We start from the raw sequence: 18,850 nt of genomic DNA, 5'->3' as shown, positions 1-18,850 counted from the left end.
CTCTAAGGCCACCTAGAACATCACCACTGGCTCACCTAGAACATCACCCTTCCCTCACCGTGCCGTCGCCAACAACCCCTCCCCACCCTTTCCCTGGGGACCGTGGCAGCCCCACAGACCCCCCAAACCCCCCCCAGACCCCCCCATTCCCCCCCAGACCCCTCCATTCCCCCCCAGACCCCCCATTCCCCCCCATTCCCCCCCATCCCCCCAGATCCCCCAGCCCTCACTTGTTGAACAGGTTGAGCCCGATGCGGTACTGCCGCCGCTGCACCACGTCGTTGTTGAGCGCGGGCGAGTCCCAGCTCTGCCGCGGCTCCCGCTGGTACGTGGCCTTGCCGGGGGCGCCGGGGGGCTGCGGGGGCGCGGCGGGGGGCGGCGGGGGCGGCGGGGGCGGCCGGCGCAGGCTGTCGCGGGACGAGGAGCCCGAGGAGCAGTTGAGGGTCTCGTTGGAGTTGGAGCTGCTGCCCAGGCTCTCGTTGTCGCCCTCCGAGCCCTCCTCGGCCGCCGGCGGGGGCGGGGGCCCGGGGGGCGGCGGCGGCGGCGGCGGCGGCGGCGGGGGGGGTCCCTCGGGGTGGAAGCAGCGGTGGGGGGGCCCCGAGCGGGGTAAGGTGCCCCCCCCGCCCCCGGCGGGCTCGGGCTCGTAGGGGCCGCCCCGGTTGACGGAGCCGCGGTCCGAGCGGTCGCTCAGGTCGGCCGAGCTGTCGCTCGGCGGCTCCACCGTCAGCAGAGGGGGGTGTCCTCCCCCGGCCCCCCGCCCCCGGCACTCCAGGCACGGGGGGACCCTCCGGGGGGCGTCCTCGGGGCCCCCCCAGCGCTCGGAGGGGCCGGGGGGGTTGTTGGTGGGGGGCGGCGGCGGCGGAGGGGGAGGGGCGGGAGGGGGCGGCGGCCCCCCCGTGTCCGGGGGGGGCTCGGGGCTGGGGGGTCTCTCGGGGGAGCGGGGGGAGCCGGGGAGCCCCTCGTCCAGGTACAGGGTGACGTCACTGGCCGAGGTGGCGGCGCTGTCCCCCGCGGGGGGGTCCGGGGCGCCGGGGGGGACCCCGCGACCCCCCCCCAGCGCCTCGTCAATGGAGGCGGCCAAGGACTTCACCTGCGGGGACAGGACCCCCGTCAGCCCCTCTGCGCCCCCTCCCCCCATGGCTCCCGACCCCCAAACTGACCCCTGTGACCCCCCCAAAGAGCCCCAAATCTCTGTGACCCCCCCCCATGACCCCTGTGACCCCCCCCTCCCCCATTTGCCTTTGTCACCTGAGACCCCCAATGGCCGCTGTAATGTCCACGGTCTTGTGACCCCCCTGACCCCATGACCTCCTGACCCTGTGACCCCTGTGACCCCATGACCCTCCTGACCCTGTGACCCCTGTGACCCCCAGGACTCCCTGACCCTGTGACCCCTGTGACCCCTGTGACCCCTGTGACCCCCAGGACTCCCTGATCCTGTGACCCCTGTGACCCCTCCTGACCCCGTGACCCTCCTGACCCTGTGACCCCCCCTGACCCCGTGACCCTCCTGACCCCATCACCCCCTGACCCCCCCGACCCCATCACCCCCTGACCCCCCTGACCCCATAACCCCCATTGCCCCCCTGACCCCATCACCCCCATAGCCCCTCCCGACCCCCCCCTGACCCCACAACCCCCTGACCCCCCCCCTCGACCCCCACCTGCTGCGCAAACGCCTCCTCCAGGTCCGCACCTCCGGGCCCGAAATCCGCGGACGCCGACAGCTGCCGGGGGGGGCTTCCCGCGCCCCCCACCCCCGCCACACCCCCCACCCCCGGCCCCTCTCCGGGACCCCCGCCCCCGTCCAGCCCGGCCCGGCAGGACCCCCCGTAGCGGGGGGCGCGCCGCGGGCCCCCCAGCACGCCCTCGTCCAGCGAGGCCGGTTTGCCCTGGAAATAGGGCGGGGGCGGCGGGGGCGGGCCCGGCGCCGGGGCCGGGGGGCCGCGGTCGTACTCCTCGAAGGAGAACTGCAGGCGCAGCCCCGGCAGCGCCAGGCGCCGCGCCCGCCCGCCCTCGCTCCGCAGCCGCTCGAACTTCTGCGCCATGCGGTAGCGCCGGAACGCCGCCTGGATGGTGCGCGCCGCGCGCCGCGAGCGGAAATAGCCGCCGTACTTGCGCTCCAGCATCTCCACCTGCGGGGCAGGACACGCGTGGGACACGGGGACACGGGTGGGACATGGGGACATGGGTGGGGACACAGGACACGCGGTGCACGAGCGGAAATAGCCGCTGAATTTGTGCTCCAGCATCTCCACCTGCGGGGCAGGACACGCGTGGGGCACGGGGACACGGGTGGGGACACAGGACACGCGGTGCACGAGCGGAAATAGCCGCCGTACTTGCGCTCCAGCATCTCCACCTGCGGGGCAGGACACGCGTGGGGCACGGGAGGGACATGGGGACACGGGTGGGACACAGGGACACGCGGTGCACGAGCGGAAATAGCCGCCGTGCTTGCGCTCCAGCATCTCCACCTGCGGGGCAGGACACGCGTGGGACACGGGAGGGACATGGTGACACGGGTGGGGACACAGGACACGCGGTGCACGAGCGGAAATAGCCGCCGTACTTGCGCTCCAGCATCTCCAACTGCGGGGCGCGGACACGCGTGGGACACGGGGACACGGGTGGGACATGGGGACACAGGACACGCGGTGCACGAGCGGAAATAGCCGCTGAATTTGTGCTCCAGCATCTCCACCTGCGGGGCGCGGACACGCGTGGGGCACGGGTGGGACATGGGGACATGGGGACATGGGTGGGGACACGGGGACACGCGGTGCACGAGCGGAAATAGCCGCCGTACTTGCGCTCCAGCATCTCCACCTGCGGGGCAGGACACGTGTGGGACACGGGGACACGGGTGGGACATGGGGACATGGGTGGGGACACAGGACACGCGGTGCACGAGCGGAAATAGCCGCCGTGCTTGCGCTCCAGCATCTCCACCTGCGGGGCAGGACACGCGTGGGGCACGGGGACACGGGTGGGGACACAGGACACGCGGTGCACGAGCGGAAATAGCCGCCGTGCTTGCGCTCCAGCATCTCCAACTGCGGGGCGCGGACACGCGTGGGACACGGGGTGGGACATGGGGACACGGGTGGGACAGGGGGACATGGGGACGTGGGTGGGACATGGGTGGGGACAGGGATGGGGACAGGGGGACACGGGTGGGGATGGGGGGGGGACATGGGGACTCAAGTGGGGACGCGGGTAAGGGTGGGAACGTGGGGACACGGGGAGGGACATGGGTGGGGACATTGGGACAGGGATGAGGATGAGAACGTGGGGTTGGGGACATGGGGACATGGGGACATGGGGACATGGATGGGGACACAGGGGTAGGGACAGGGAAAAGAACATGGATGGGGACATCAAAACATGGATGGGGACACGTGGCCATGGGAGGGGACAGGGAGGGGACAGGGAGGGGACAGGGAGGGGACAGGGTGAGCTGTCCCAGGGAGGAAGGGCTGGCAGCAGAGGGGAGGGGACACGGTGGCCTCAGGTGGGGACAGGGAGCACGACACGGCTCTGGGGACTGTCACACGGGCTGGTGACCATCACAAGCCGGGGCCCATCCTGGGGGTGTCCCCAAGGTGTCCCCAAGGTGTCCCCAGGAATGTCCCCAAGGTGTCCCCAAGGTGTCCCCAGGTGCCCCCAGGTGTCCCCAAGGTGTCCCCACGGTGTCCCCCAGGCACCCCCAGGTGTCCCCAAGGTGTCCCCAGGTGTCCCCACGGTGTCCCCAAGCTGTCCTCAGGTGCTCCCAGATGTCCCTAAGGTGTCCCCAGGTGTCCCCCAGGTGTCCCCAGGTGTCCCCAACGTGTCCCTCAGGCACCCCCAGGTACCCCAAGCTGTCCCCCAGCTGTCCCCAGGTGTCCCCAGGTACCTTCTTGTCCTGCAGGTCGGTGGAGAGCTCGTAGCTGTCGCTCAGAGCCTTCGGCCTCTTGCTCTCCTCCTCCTCCTCCTGCTTGCGCAGGGCCACGCTGGCGGGCTGGGGGGGCAGCCGGGGCCAGGCCGCGCCCCCCCCGGGGCCGCCCCCGGCCCCCCCCGGGCCCTGCGGCGCGGGCTGGGGGAGGCCCCGGTACGGGGGGGGTCTCCCGGGGCTCTCGGGCACCGGCCCCCCCCCCTCGCTGCCCGCGGCTTCGCCGTCCACGCTGCGGGGACACCGTGTCACCCCCCGGGTCGGGAACCCCGCGGGACACCCCAAAAAATCACCCCAAAAAAAACCATCCCGGGAACCCCAAAAACCGCCCCAAAAAAAACCACCCCGGGAACCACAAAAATCGCCCCAAAAATCACCCCAAAAATCACCCCAAAAAACACCCCAAAAAACGCCCCGGGACCCCTAAAAACCGCCCCAAAAACCACCCAAAAAACCACCCCAAAAATCACCCAAAAAAACACCCCAAAACGCCCCAAAAACCACCCCAAAAACAGCCCCAAAAATCATCCCGGGACCCCCAAAAAACACCCAAAAATCACCCCAAAAACACCCCGGGACTCCCAAAAATCACCCCAAAAACCACCCCGGGAACCCCAAAAACCCCCCAAAAACCACCCCAAAAATCACCCCAAAAATCACCCCCAAAAAAATCACCCCAAAAACCACCCCGGGACCCCCCAGGACCCCCCTTGGACCCCCACAGGTCCCCCCCAGACCCCTCCAAGAGTCTGAAGCCACCAAGGGGGGACCATGGGGACACAGGGACAGGGACATGGGGACAGACAGAGGGACATGGGACAGAGGGACAGACACACAGGGACAGAGGGACATGGGGACAGACAGAGGGACAGACAGACACAGGGACAGACAGACACAGGGACATGGGGACAGACAGAGGGACATGGGGACAGACAGACACAGGGACATGGGACAGACAGACATGGGACACACTGACACAACTTGGGGACACAGGGACACACGGACACGGCCAACGTGGACAGAGGGACACACGGACATGGGTGTGGGACAGACGGACACGGCCAAATTGGGGACACACGGACATGACAGAGTTGGAAACAGGGACATGGGGACAGAAGGACATGGGGACAGACAGTGGGACACGGGGACAGGGACACGGACACATGATGTGGGGCACACGGACATGGGGACACACGGACATGGGGACACACGGACACACGGACATGGGGACATGGGACAGAAGGACATGGGGACAGACAATGGGACACAGGGACAGGGACATGGGGACACATGGACACAGGAACACACGGACACACGGACATTGACTATATGGACATCTGGACATGGGGACACGGACACAGGGACACAGGGACACACGGACACACGGACACAGGGACACAGGGACACACGGACACACGGACACACGTGCACAGGGACACATGACAGGGCTGTACGTGCACGCACGGCCACGGGGGGGGGACACGGACACAGGGACAGACAGACAGATAGACAGACGCAGGGACAGACGGACAGACAGACAGACGTGCACAGGGACAGACAGACAGACACAGGGAGAGATGGACACACGGACACAGGGACACAGGGACAGACAGACAGACACAGGGAGAGATGGACAGACACAGGGAGAGATGGACACACGGACACAGGGACAGACAGACAGACAGACACAGGGAGAGATGGACACACGGACACAGGGACACAGGGACAGACGGACACAGCGACAGACGGGCAGATGGACACACGGACACACAGACACATGGGCACACAGAGAGACGGACAGACGGACACACAGACACATGGACACACGGACAGCCAGACACACGGACAGACACACGGACACACGGACACACGGACACGCGGACACACGGACAGACACACGGACACACGGACACATGGGCACACAGAGAGACGGACAGACAGACACACGGACAGACAGACACAGGGGGAGACAGACACACGGACACAGGGACACACGGACACACGGACAGACACACGGACACACGGACAGACACACGGACGCGCCCCCCCCCCCCCCCCCAGCGCCGGATTTGGGGGGTGGGTGGGGGAGGAGCAGCAGCAGCAGAGCAGAGCGGGGGGAGGGGAGGGGGGAACCCCCCAAAACTCCGGATTTGGGGGGGGGGGGGGGGGGTCCGGGCAGGTGGGGGGGAGGGGAGGGTTTGGGGGTCCCGGGGGGTCCCGGGGGGTCCCGGGGGTCCCGGGGGTCCCCGACTCACCCGTGCAGCAGCCGCTGCCGGAGCGGCCCCCGCCGCCGCTCGGCCGTGCACTGCAGGCACCACATTTTGGGGGAGGGGCGGCAACCCACCCCCCAAAAAAAATAATTTTGGGGGTGAGGGGGGAGCGGGGGGAGGGGCACGCAGACACACTGAGGGAGGGGGGGGGGACCCTCCCGGGATGGGGGGGGAGGGGTCCCGGTGGGGGGTGGGGGAGCCCCCGGTGCCTCCGCAGCAGCAGCAAGGCCCGGCCGGGAGAGGGGGGGAGGGGGAGGAGCCGAGGAGCGACCCCCCCCCCCCCATCCCCCATCCCCCCCCCCCCAATCTGCGCGTGCCCGGATGTCGAGACCCCCCCTGGATTGAAGGGGGGGTGGGGATAATTTGGGGAAGGGTCTTTGGGGGAGGGGAGGACGCCTGGGTCACTGTGATATGGAATTGGGGGGGGGGGGGGTCGGGGACCCCTCCCCCAAAAAAAAAAAAAAATAAAATAAAACGGAGCGGGGGGGAGGGGACGCCCCCTAAAATTGGGGACCCCCCCCCTACACAAATGGGGGGTCCCGGATGGGGGGGGGCGCCCCCGGGGTCTCCCCCAGGCCGGGGGGGATGGGGGGGGTGTCCCCTGTCCCGCTGCGCATGCGCGGAGCCCCCCCCAAAGGATGGCGGTTGCCATGGCGACGCGGCGGGCGGGGGGCGGCGGTTGCCATGGAGACGCGGCGGGGGATGGAGGGAGGGGGGGGATGGGGGGGGTTCCCCGGGGTGGGGGGAGGGGCTCGGGTATCCCCCACCCCCAATCTAAGCCCCGCCCCCTCCCCCCCGGCACCGCCCCCTCCCCAAAATAGAGCGAGGAGGCGCCATGATGGAGGCGTTGCCATGGCAACCGCCCCCAAACAGCGGCCGGGGGAGGAGCGGGCGGCGCCTGCGGGGCCCTATAGGGATTTATATGGGATCCTATAGGGATTTATACGGGGCCCTATAGAGATCTATATGGGACCCTATAGGGATCTATAGAGACCATATAGGGATTTATATGGGACCCTATAGGGGTCTATGGAGGCCCTATAGGGATTTATATGGGACCCTATAGGGGTCTATGGGGGCCCTATAGGGATTTATATGGGACCCTATAGGGATCTATAGAGACCATATAGGGATTTATATGGGACCCTATAGGGGCGGGGGGGACGGGACCTATAGAGGCCTATAGGGGACGCATAGGGATTTATATGGGGCCCTATAGGGCCCTGGGTCTGTATGGCACTTATAGGGGCCTATAGGGGACCATATAGAGATTTATATGGGGCCCTATAGGGATTTATATGGGGCCCTATAGGGGTCTATAGGGGACCCTATAGGGATTTATATGGGGCCCTATAGGGGCGGGGGGACGGGACCTATAGGGGTCTATAGGGGCCCCTATAGGGGTCAGTATGGGACCTTATAGGGATCTATAGGGACCCTATAGGGGTCTATGGGGGCCCTATAGGGATTTATATGGGACCTTATAGGGGTCAGTATGGGACCCTATAGGGATCTATGGGGACCATATAGGGATTTATATGGGGCCCTATAGGGATTTATATGGGACCCTATAGGGATCTATGGGGACCATATAGAGATTTATATGGGGCCCTGTAGGGATTTATATGGGACCCTATAGGGGTCAGTATGGGAACCTATAGGAATTTATATGATACCTTTCAGGATCTATAGGGATCCTATAGGGATCTGTAGGGATCCTATAGGGATCTATAGGAACCCTGTAGGGATTTATAGGGGACTCTATAGGGATTTATATGGGACCCTATAGGGATCTATATGGCACCCTATAGGGGTGGGGGGGTATGGCACCTATAGGGGTCTATAGGGGACCCTATAGAGGTCAGTATGGGACCCTATAGGGATCTATAGGGACCCTATAGGGATTTACATGGGACCCTATAGGGATCTATATGGGACCCTATAGAGCCCTGGGTCTGTACAGCCCCTATAGGGATCTATATGAGACCCCCTATAGTGCCCTGGGTCTGTACAGCCCCTATAGAACCCTGGGAGCCCCTATGGAGCCCTGCAGGCCCCTATAGCCTCTACACAGCCCCCAGGGTCCATATGGCCCCTGTAGGGATCTGTATGGGACCCTATAGGGATCTATATGGGACCCTACAGGCCCCTGGAGTCTGAATGGCCCCTATGGATCCCTGGGGTCTCTGTGGACCCTATAGGGGTTTTATCTGGGGTCCCTGGGGTCCCTATGGCCCCTTTATGGTTTTATTTGGGGTCCCCTATGGCCCCTATAGGGGTTTATTTGGGGTCCCTGTGCCCCCATGCCCCTATAGGGTTTTTTTGGGGGTCCCCATGTCCCCATAGGGGTTTATTTGGGCCTCTATGGCCCCTATAGGGTTTTTTGGGGTCCCCCTGTCCCCATAGGGGTTTATTTGGGATCCCTGTGCCCCCATGTCCCTATAGGGGTTTTATAATTGGGGTCCCCATGCCCCCATAGGCTTTTTTTGGGGTCCCCTATGGCCCCATGCCCCTATGGGGTTTTTTGGGGTCCCCTATGTCCCCATAGGGTTTTTTTTGGGGTCCCCTATGGGTCCCCATGTCCCTATGGGGTTTTTTGGGGTCCCCCTGTCCCCATAGGGTTTATTTGGGGTCCCCTATGGCCCCATAGGGTTTTTTTGGGGTCCCCCTGTTCCCATAGGGACCCGCAGAGGTCCGGAGGTGTGGGGGAGGGGCGGCTCTTACCTGCGGGCGGGGGGAGGTTGGAGCAGCCAAAGCACCTGAGGGTGGCACCTGGAGGGGACAGGGACAGACAGGGGGACACGGATGGACAGGGGGACAGGGACAGGGACAGACAGGGGGACAGTGGACAGGGGGACAATGGACAGGGACAGACAGGGGGACAATGACAGGGACAGACAGGGGGACAATGGACAGGGACAGACAGAGGGACAATGACAGGGACAGACAGGGGGACAGCGGTCAGGGGGACAATGACAGGGACAGACAGGGGGACAGTGGACAGGGACAGACAGAGGGACAATGACAGGGACAGACAGGGGGACAGCGGTCAGGGGGACAATGACAGGGACAGACAGGGGGACAGTGGACAGGGACAGACAGAGGGACAATGACAGGGACAGACAGGGGGACAGTGGACAGGGGGACACAGGGATGGACAGGGGGACAGAGATGGACAGACAGGGGGACAATGGACAGGGACAGACAAGGGGACACGGATGGACAGGGACAGACAGGAGACAGACGGGGACAGTGGACAGGGGGACAGAGATGGACAGGGGGACAGACAGAGGGACAGACAGGGGGACACTGGGACAGACGGGGACACGGATGGACAGGGGGACACAGATGGACAGAGGGACAGACAGGGGGACAGACTGGGGGACAATGGACAGGGACAGACAGGGGGACAGAGGGACAGAGAGGGGGACACGGATGGACAGGGGGACAGAGATGGACAGACAGGGGGACAATGGACAGGGACAGACAGAGGGACAGACAGAGGGACACAGGCACGGCCAGTGGGTGACAGGGACAATGGACTGGGGGTGATGGGGGGACACACGGCGGGGACAGACGGACGGTGGGGACAGACGGACAGTGGGGACAGACGGACAGTGGGGACAATCAGGTGGATGGCGGAGAGCAGGGGACAGACGGACACGGGGACAGACGGACACGGGGACAGTGTGGGGGGATGGGAGGGGACAGATGGCTACGGGTCACTGTGGGGGGATGGGCAGGGGTGGACAGAGAGGGGACAGACGGACAGGGATGGACAGCAGGGGGACAGACGGACAGGGGTGGACAGCAGGGGGACAGACGGACAGAGATGGACAGAGAGGGGACAGACGGACAGGGGTGGACAGAGAGGGGACAGACGGACAGGGATGGACAGCAGGGGGACAGACGGACAGAGATGGACAGAGAGGGGACAGACGGACAGGGGTGGACAATGAGGGGACAGACGGACAGAGATGGACAGAGAGGGGACAGACGGACAGGGATTGGCAGCGGGAGGACAGACGGACAGGGGTGGACAGAGGGGGGACAGACGGACAGGGATGGAGAACGGGAGGACAGACGGACATGGTGGGGGGGTGGATTGAGTGGCAGCCGGACAGACGGACACGGGGGGATGGGGGGGGCACGGACAGACAGACAGACGTGGGGAGGGGACACGGATGGACAGATGGACACACAGGGGAGGACACGGACGGACAGACGGACACGGACAGGGAGGAGAGAGAGGAGAGAAACGAGTCAAGAGCCGGAGGGGGGGGGACGGACACACGGACACGGGGGGGGGGGAGGGGGACACGAGTCGGGGGAGGGGAGGGGGACACGAGCCGGGGGTGGGGGAGGGGAGGGGGTGGGGGAGGGGAGGGATCCGGCGGATCCCCGGGGTGGGGGAGGGGCCTGAGCCCCCCCAACCCCCTCCCCAAAATCGCACTCGGGGGGGGGGAGGGGAGGGGAGGGGAGGGGGTCCTGGGGGTGCCCCTCCCCCACCCCCCATCCCAGTGTCCCCCACTGACGTCATGGGGGGTCCGGGGGGGATTTTGGGGTGTCCGGGGATATTTTGGGGTGTCCGGGAAGGATTTTGGGGTGTCCCGGGGATATTTTGGGGTGTCCGGGGGGGATTTTGGGGTGTCCGGGCCCTCGGCCCTCTCGGCAGCCCCTCCCCCCACCTTTCCTGCCCCTCCCCCACTCCCGGTCCGGAACGGTCCGAGCGGAATTCCGGCCCTGCCGGACACTGGGGACAGGGAGGGGACAGGGACGGGGACAGGGAGGGGACACTGGGGACAGGGAGAGGGACAGGGAGGGGACAGGAGGTGTCACAGCCCCGCACAGGGACGGGAACAAGCGAGGGGACAGGGACAGGGATGGCACAGGGACAGGGACAGGGACAGGGACAGGGACAGGGACAGAACAGGGGACACTGCCCAGGACGGGGAGGGGACAGGGACAGGACAGGGACGGGACAGGGACAAGGAGGGGACAGGGAGGGGACAGAACAGGGGACACAGCCCAGGACAGCGAGGGGACAGGGACAGGAATGGGAACAGGGACGGGGAGGGGACAGCCAGGGGGACCAGGGTGTCACAGCCCAGCACAGGGACAGGGAGGGGACAGGGAGGGGACACGGCCCTGCACGGGGACAGGGACAGGGAGGGGACAGGGAGGGGACACGGCCCAGCACCCCCGCGCAGCCCCACACGGCCCTGGCACGGGGGTGTCACACGGTGTCACACGGTGTCACACGGTGTCACAAGGTGTCACACAGTGTCACATGCGGTGTCACACACGGTGTCACACACGGTGTCACATGCGGTGTCACCGCTGTCACACGCCCTTGCACGGGGTTGCACAGTGTCACACACAGTGTCACATGCGGTGTCACACACGGTGTCACCCAGTGTCACACCCCGGCACATTCCTTGCACAGGGGTCACTCCTGGTGTCACACACAGTGTCACATGCGGTGTCACACACGGTGTCACACACGGTGTCACACCCCGGCACATTCCTTGCACAGGGGTCACTCCTGGTGTCACACACAGTGTCACTCATGTTGTCAGTGTCACCTGGTGTCAAAGTGTCACACGGTGTCACACGAGGGTGGGACACCCTGGTGCAGTGGCACTCTCGGTGTCACACGGCCCCGGGTGTCACACAAAGTGTCACATGGTGTCACACGGTGTCACACACGGTGTCACACGGTGTCACATGGTGTCAGTGTCACATGATGTCACACAGTGTCAAAATGTCACACACAGTGTCACACAATGCCATACAATGTCACAGTGTCACACCCAGTGTCACATCCAGTGTCACACCCGGTGTCACACACGATGTCAGTGTCACACACAATGTCACACAGTGTCACACGGTGTCAGTGTCACATGGTGTCACACAGTGCCACATGTGGCGTCACACGCAGAGTCACACAGTGTCACCCAGTGTCACACACAATGCCACATACAATGTCACACCCAGTGTCACACACAATGCCACACAATGTCACACCCAGTGTCACATGCAATGTCACATACAATGTCACACCCAGTGTCACACACAATGTCACATACAATGTCACACCCAGTGTCACACACAATGCCATATAATGTCACATCCAGTGTCACATGGTGTCAGTGTCACACGATGTCACACCCAGTGTCACACAAAGTGTCACATGACGTCACACAATGTCACACACAATGTCACAGCCGGTGTCACACACGGTGTCACACAGTGTCACACGATGTCACACACAATGTCACAGCCGGTGTCACACTCAGTGTCACACACAGAGTGCCACACGGTGTCACACACAGTGTCACACACAATGTCACAGCCGGTGTCACACACTGTGTCACACGGTGTCACACGATGTCACAGTGCCACACCCAGTGTCATGCAGTGCCACACACAATGTCACACACAGTGTCACACAGTGTCACCCAGTGTCACACACGGTGTCACACACGATGTCACACACGATGTCACACCCAGTGCCACACACGATGTCACACACAGTGTCACATGGTGTCACACACGGTGTCACACACAGTGTCATGCAGTGCCACACACGATGTCACACACAGTGTCACACACGGTGTCACACACGGTGTCACACCCAGTGCCACACCCAGTGTCACTCAGCGCCAGACTCGTGTCACACAATGTCACCCAGTGTCACTCAGTGCCACACCCAGTGTCACCCGGTGTCACCCCCGGTGTCACCCGCTGTCACCCAGCGCCACCCCCGCTGTCCCTCATGCCCTCTCCCGCCGCTGTCACCCGCGGTGTCCCCCTGTCCCCGTCCCCGGCAGTGTCACCCCCTCCCCCGGCGCGGCCCCTCCCGCACCCCGGGGCCCTTTTGGGGCCATTTCGGGGTTTTTTGGGGGGTTTTTTTGGTTTTTTTTTTTTGTTTTTTTTTGGTTTTTTTGGTTTTTTTTTTTGGGTTTTTTTGGGGTTTTTTTTGTTTTTTGGGTTTTTTTTTTTGTATTTTGGGGGGTTTTTTGGGGTTTTTTTGGTGGTTTTTTGGGGGTTTTTTTGGGTTTTTTTGGGGGTTTTTTTGGGTTTTTTGGGGGGTTGGACCCGGCGCCGGGGGCGGGTCCCGTTTCCACGGCAACGCCCCCCCCCCTTTGTCGCCTCCCCGGCGCTGTCGCCGCTGTCGCCGCTGTCACCGCCCGCGCCGTCGCCCGGCAACGCCACCCCGGCAACCGCGCGGCCCCGCCTGTCGCGACATGACGGGGCCGTCGTGACACCCCGGGCCCGTCGCGCCATGTCGCACAACAACGACGACGACATGTGACGCCCTATCGCGACACGCCGGGTGCTTCCACTGATATATCGCGATATATCAGCCCTGTCACGACACACCGGCCCTACCGGCTCCATCGCGAGGTGTGCGACCTGTCGCGACACGCGGGGGGCCGGCGGGACACGACCGCCCTGTCGCGACAGAACCGCCCTGTCGCGACTCTCGCCCCCCCACCCCGGGGAGGGGACCCAGGCGTCCGTGGGGGGAGGGGGGTGAGGGGGGAGGTGGGGAGGGGGAGGGGGGGGAGGGGCAGCGGGGGGAGGGGCGCGCTCGGAGGGCGGGGGGAGGGGCGGACTGACCTCACTGTCCTGGAGCTGTCGCGATCCGACCTGGGGGGGGAGGGGAGGGGAGGGGGGTCAGTGAGGGGCAGAGACCCCCCCGGGACCCCTCCCCCCTCCCCAAAATCCCCCCAACCCCCCCCGCCCCCCCCCCCGTGTTCCCGCTGTCCTCAGGTGACCCCGGAGCGACAGACGGGGACAAAGGGGGGGAGGGGCGGGGCGGTGACGTCACTGCCCCCCCCGCGGGTCCCGCACCTGCTCCCCCCCCTCCCCCCACCCACCATGGGGGGGGGGGGCGGGTTTGGGAGGGGCCGCATCCAAAAAAATCCCGGATTTTGGGGAGGGAATTCCTGAATCCCGAATCCCCAAATCCCCGATTTTGGGGAATTCCAAATCCCAAAAATCCCAGATTTTCGGGAGAGGATCCGGGATCCCACAGATCTCAGATTTTGGGGAATCCCGAATCCCCAAATCCCCGATTTTGGGGAGTCCCGAATCCCAAAAATCCCCGATTTTGGGGAATTCCAAATCCCAAAAACCCCCAAATTTCGGGAGAGAATCCCGGATCCCACAAATCCCCGAATTTGGGGAGGGAATCCTGAATTCCAAATCCCCAAATCCCCGATTTTGGCGAATCCCGAATCCCAAAAATCCCGGATTTTGAGGAATCCCAAATCCCAAAAATCCCCAATTTTGGGGAATTCCAAATCCCAAAAATCTCAAATTTTGGAGGGTGGGAGGGAGGAGTCCCCGATCCCAAATCCCAGATTTTGGGGCGATGTCTGAATCCCCAAAATCCAGATTTTAAGAGTGGGTGTCTCAGATCCTGGATTTCCAAATCCCAGATCCCCAATCCCAGATTTTGGGGATAGATGTCCCAAATCCCAGATCTCAGACTCCACATTTTGGGGGGTCCCGGATCCCCCAAATCCTGGAGGGTCCCGAATCCTGGATTCCCAAATTTTTGCGGGGGACTCTCAGATCCCCAATCCTGCATTTTGACCAACCCCAGATCCCCGATTTTGGGGGGTGTTCCTGAGCCCCTGCCCCCCAATCCCGGGTTTTGGGGCCGTTCCTGACCCCAATTCCAGATTTTAGGATCCTGGACCCCCCTAACCCCATCCTGGATTTGGGGCCGCTCCCAACTCCAACCCCGATTTTTAGGGCTGTTCCCAAACCCCAATCCCGGGTTTTGGGGCCGTTCTCCATTCTCAGTCCTGGATTTTGGGGCTGTTCTTGATCCCTGATCGCTGATTTTGGGGCCATTCCCCAATCCCTGATTTTGGGGCCATTCCCCAATCCCTGATTTTGGGGCCATTCCCCAATCCTATTTTTGCCTCTATCCCCAAATTCCCAGCCCCATTCTTGGCTCCTTTCCCCATCCCCAACCCCATTTTTTGATCCAACCCCAACCCCCAATCTCTGATTTTGGCTCCATCCTCCATCCCCACCCCATTTTTGGCTCCTTTCCCCATCCCTGATTTTGGGACCATTCCCTGTCTCCAATTCCAGATTTTGGGTCCACGCCCAATCCCTGATTTTGGGGCCACTCCCCATCCCCAATCCTGTTTTTTGGGCCATTCCTCCTCCCCATTTTTGGCTCCATCCCCGACCCCATTCTTGGGGCCATTCCCCATCCCCAAATCCCCAATCCCCTTTTTTGGGGCCACTCCCCAATCCCCAATCCTGTTTTTTGGGCCATTCCCCATCCCTGATTTTGGGGCCATTCCCCCACCCCATTTTTGCCTCTATCCCCCATTCCCCGCCCCATTTTTGGCTCCTTTCCCCAATCCTTGATTTTGGGGCCACTCCCCATCCCTGATTTTGGGGCCATTCCCCATTCCCAAATCCCTAATCCATTTTTGGGGGGCGACTCTCCATCCCCATCCCTGATTTTGGGGCCACTCCCCATCTCCAATTCCAGATTTTGGGTCCATCCCCAATCCTTGATTTTGGGGCCATTTTCGGCCCCCTCCCGCCCCATCGGCGCCCCTCCCGCCCCATTTGTAGCCCCCTCCCCATTCCCGCCCCCTCCCCATCCCGCCCCATTTGTAGCCCCCTCCCCATTCCCGCCCCCTCCCCACCCCGCCCGTACTTGCGCTGCAGGGTGGTGGCCGGGCTGGTGCTGGCGCTGGTGCTGTGCCCCCCGCCGGGGCTGGAGCTGCGGGAGGGGCCGCGGCTCAGCGCCCCCCGCGCCCAGTCCCGCTCCCAGCAGGGTCCGTAGTGCCCGTCCCGGGCTCGGAACGGCGCCTCCCGCTCCAGGCGGGCCGGGTACTGCCCGTCCCTGTCCGGGTACTGCCCGTCCCGCTCCGGGTACGGCCCCTCGCGGTCCAGCCGGGCCGGGTACGGCCCCTCGCGGTCCAGCCTGCTGGAATATTGTCCATCCTGATCCATCCTGCTGGAATATTGTCCACCCTGCTCCATCCTGGTGTACTGTCCATCCTGCTCCATCCTGCCGGGATATTGCCCATCCTCCTCCATCCTGCTGGAGTATTGTCCATCCTGCTCCATCCTGGTGTATTGTCCACCCTGCTCCATCCTGCTGGAGTATTGTCCATCCTCCTCCATCCTGCCGGCGTACTGTCCACCCTGCTCCATCCTGGCGGGATACTGCCCATCCTCCTCCATCCTGGCGGGATATTCTCCGTCCTGCTCCATCCCGCCGGGGTACTGCCCGTCCCGCTCCAGCCGCCCCGGGTACTGCATCTCCCGCTCCAGCGCCCCGCGGAACGGCCCCTCCTGCTCCAGCCGGGCCGCGTAGGGCCCGTCGCGCTCGGCGCGGCTCAGGTACGGCCGCTCCCGCTCCTTGCGGCCCGGGTACGGCCCGGGGAAGGGCCCGTCCCGCTCGGCCAGCGGCTCGAAGCGCTCCCGCGGCAGGTACGGCCGCTCCCGCTCCAGGGGCTCCCCGTAGCCGCCGTCGCGCTCCAGGTGAGGGGGGAACCCCCCGGCGGGGTCGCCGTGCCCCGGGAACGGCAGCTCGGGGTCCCCGTAGAGCCCCTCGGGCTCCAGGTGGTTCTGGAACTGAGCCTCGGGGTCCGCGTGGCCCTGCGGGGGGACACGGGGGTGGGGGGGACACCCTCAGCCGGCTCGTACCGACCTGGGACCCCCAAATCGGACTGGACATCCCTGAGACCCCCGACCCAATTCTACAGGGTTTGGGACCCCCTGACCCGGCTCGTACCGACCTGGGATCCCCAGGACATCCCTGAGACCCCTGGGCTGGACAGTGCCGGGACCCCCGACCCAATTCCACAGGGTTCGAGACCCCCTGATCCAATCCCAAAGGGTTCGGGACCCCCTTCCCTGCCCCATATGGCCCTGGAGCCCCCTGACCCAATTCCACAGGGTCCAGGACCCCCTGATCCAATTCCAAAGGGTCCAGGGACCCCCTGGCCTGGGCTGGACATCCCTGAGACCCCCGACCCAATTCTACAGGGTTCGGGACCCCCCTGACCCGGCTCGTACCGACCTGGGACCCCCCAAATTGGACTGGACATCCCTGAGACCCCCGACCCAATCCCACAGAGTCCAGGACCCTCTGACCCGGCTCATAGCGAGCTGGGACCCCCAAATCGGTCCAGACATCCCTGAGACCACTGGGCTGGACATCCCTGAGACCCCCGACCCAATTCTACAGAGTCCGGGACCCCCTGATCCAATCCCAAAGGGTTCGGGACCCCCTGACCCGGCTCGTACCGACCTGGGACCCCCAGGACATCCCTGAGACCCCTGGGCAAGTGCCGGGACCCCCGACCCAATCCCAAGGGGTCCAGGGAACCCCGACCCAATTCCACAGGGTCCGGGACCCCCTGATCCAATCCCAAGGGGTCTGGGACCCCCAGCCCTGCCCCATATGGCCCTGAGACCCCCCCCCCTCAGGACCCCCATCCCAACCCCAAGAGCCCCCCTGGGGGTCCCGGTCCATATTCCCCCCCCCATAGTTTTGGTCTCTAGACCCCCCCCCCAATTCGGGGGTCCCTGGACCACAGCCCCCTGCGACCCCCATGACCCCCAAACCGGGGGGTCCCCACTCAGGACCCCCCCCCGTGCAGCCCCTACACCCCAAACTCGGGCTCCCCAAGCCCCTTCCCTCTCCATGAACCCCCCAAAAATTGGGGTCCCCCAGAGCCCCCTCTCTGCCTCCACACCCGGGGCTCTCCCCCAGCCCCTCCCCACCCCCAAAATCGGGGTCCCCGCCCCGTGACCCCCCGGTGACCCCACCCATGACCCGGTGACCTCTCGGTGACCCCCAGATCCCCCCCCACGCTGTGACCCTCCCGTGACCCCGAGAGCTGCTCTGCCCCCATCCCAGCGCCCCCTCCCCCATTTCCCCACACCCCACAGCCCCACACCCCACACATCCCTACAGCCCCTACACCCCACAGCCCCACACCCCATATCCCTACACCCCACACATCCCTACAGCCCCTACACCCCACAGCTCCCTATACCCCACACCCCCCTACATCCCCCAGACCCCCACACCCCTGTAGTCCCCACACCCCCCATATGTCACCCATATCCCCCACACTTCCATACCCCCCTATAGCCCCCATACCCCCATAGCCCCCTAGCCCCTACAGCTCCCATACCCCTAGCCCCCATACCCCTGTACCTGCCCCACACCCCCCTACACCCCCCACACTCCTACATCCCCCATACGCACAGCTGCCTTCACCCCCACACCCTCCATACCTGCCCCATAGCCCTACAACCCCTATAGCCCCTATAGCCCCTACAGCCCCTCTAATCCCCATACCTGCCCCACACCCCCACACCTCTACATCCCCTGTACCCCTATAGCCCCCACATCTGCCCCACAGCTCTATAACCCCCACATCCCCTATAGCCCCCATACCTGCCCCACACCCCTATAAGCCGCACATCCCCTCTAATCTCCACACCTGCCCCACACCCCTACATCCCCTATAGCCCCTGTACCCCTATAGCCCCTACACCCCCAGACCCCCTATACCTCTATAACCCCTACAGCCCCTCTAATCCGCATACCTACCCCCCATACCCCTATAGCCCCCACACTCCC

At 64.2% G+C, this 18,850-nt stretch overlaps 1 protein-coding gene across 1 annotated transcript in view; it reads right to left on the bottom strand.

Moving 5' to 3' along the window:
* Positions 1–18,850, bottom strand: part of LOC130263360 (IQ motif and SEC7 domain-containing protein 2-like) — a 35,864-nt gene that overhangs the window by 15,776 nt on the left and 1,238 nt on the right. The window contains 5 exon segments of the mRNA XM_056510867.1: positions 231–1,090; positions 1,665–2,135; positions 3,896–4,163; positions 13,828–13,857; positions 15,902–16,851. Coding sequence (XP_056366842.1) covers positions 231–1,090; positions 1,665–2,135; positions 3,896–4,163; positions 13,828–13,857; positions 15,902–16,851 — 2,579 coding nt within the window.

This window comes from Oenanthe melanoleuca, chromosome 25 (genome assembly GCF_029582105.1).
Source record: "Oenanthe melanoleuca isolate GR-GAL-2019-014 chromosome 25, OMel1.0, whole genome shotgun sequence".
In the NCBI taxonomy this organism is placed as follows: domain Eukaryota; kingdom Metazoa; phylum Chordata; class Aves; order Passeriformes; family Muscicapidae; genus Oenanthe; species Oenanthe melanoleuca.
This window is presented reverse-complemented; position numbering and strand designations above follow the sequence as displayed.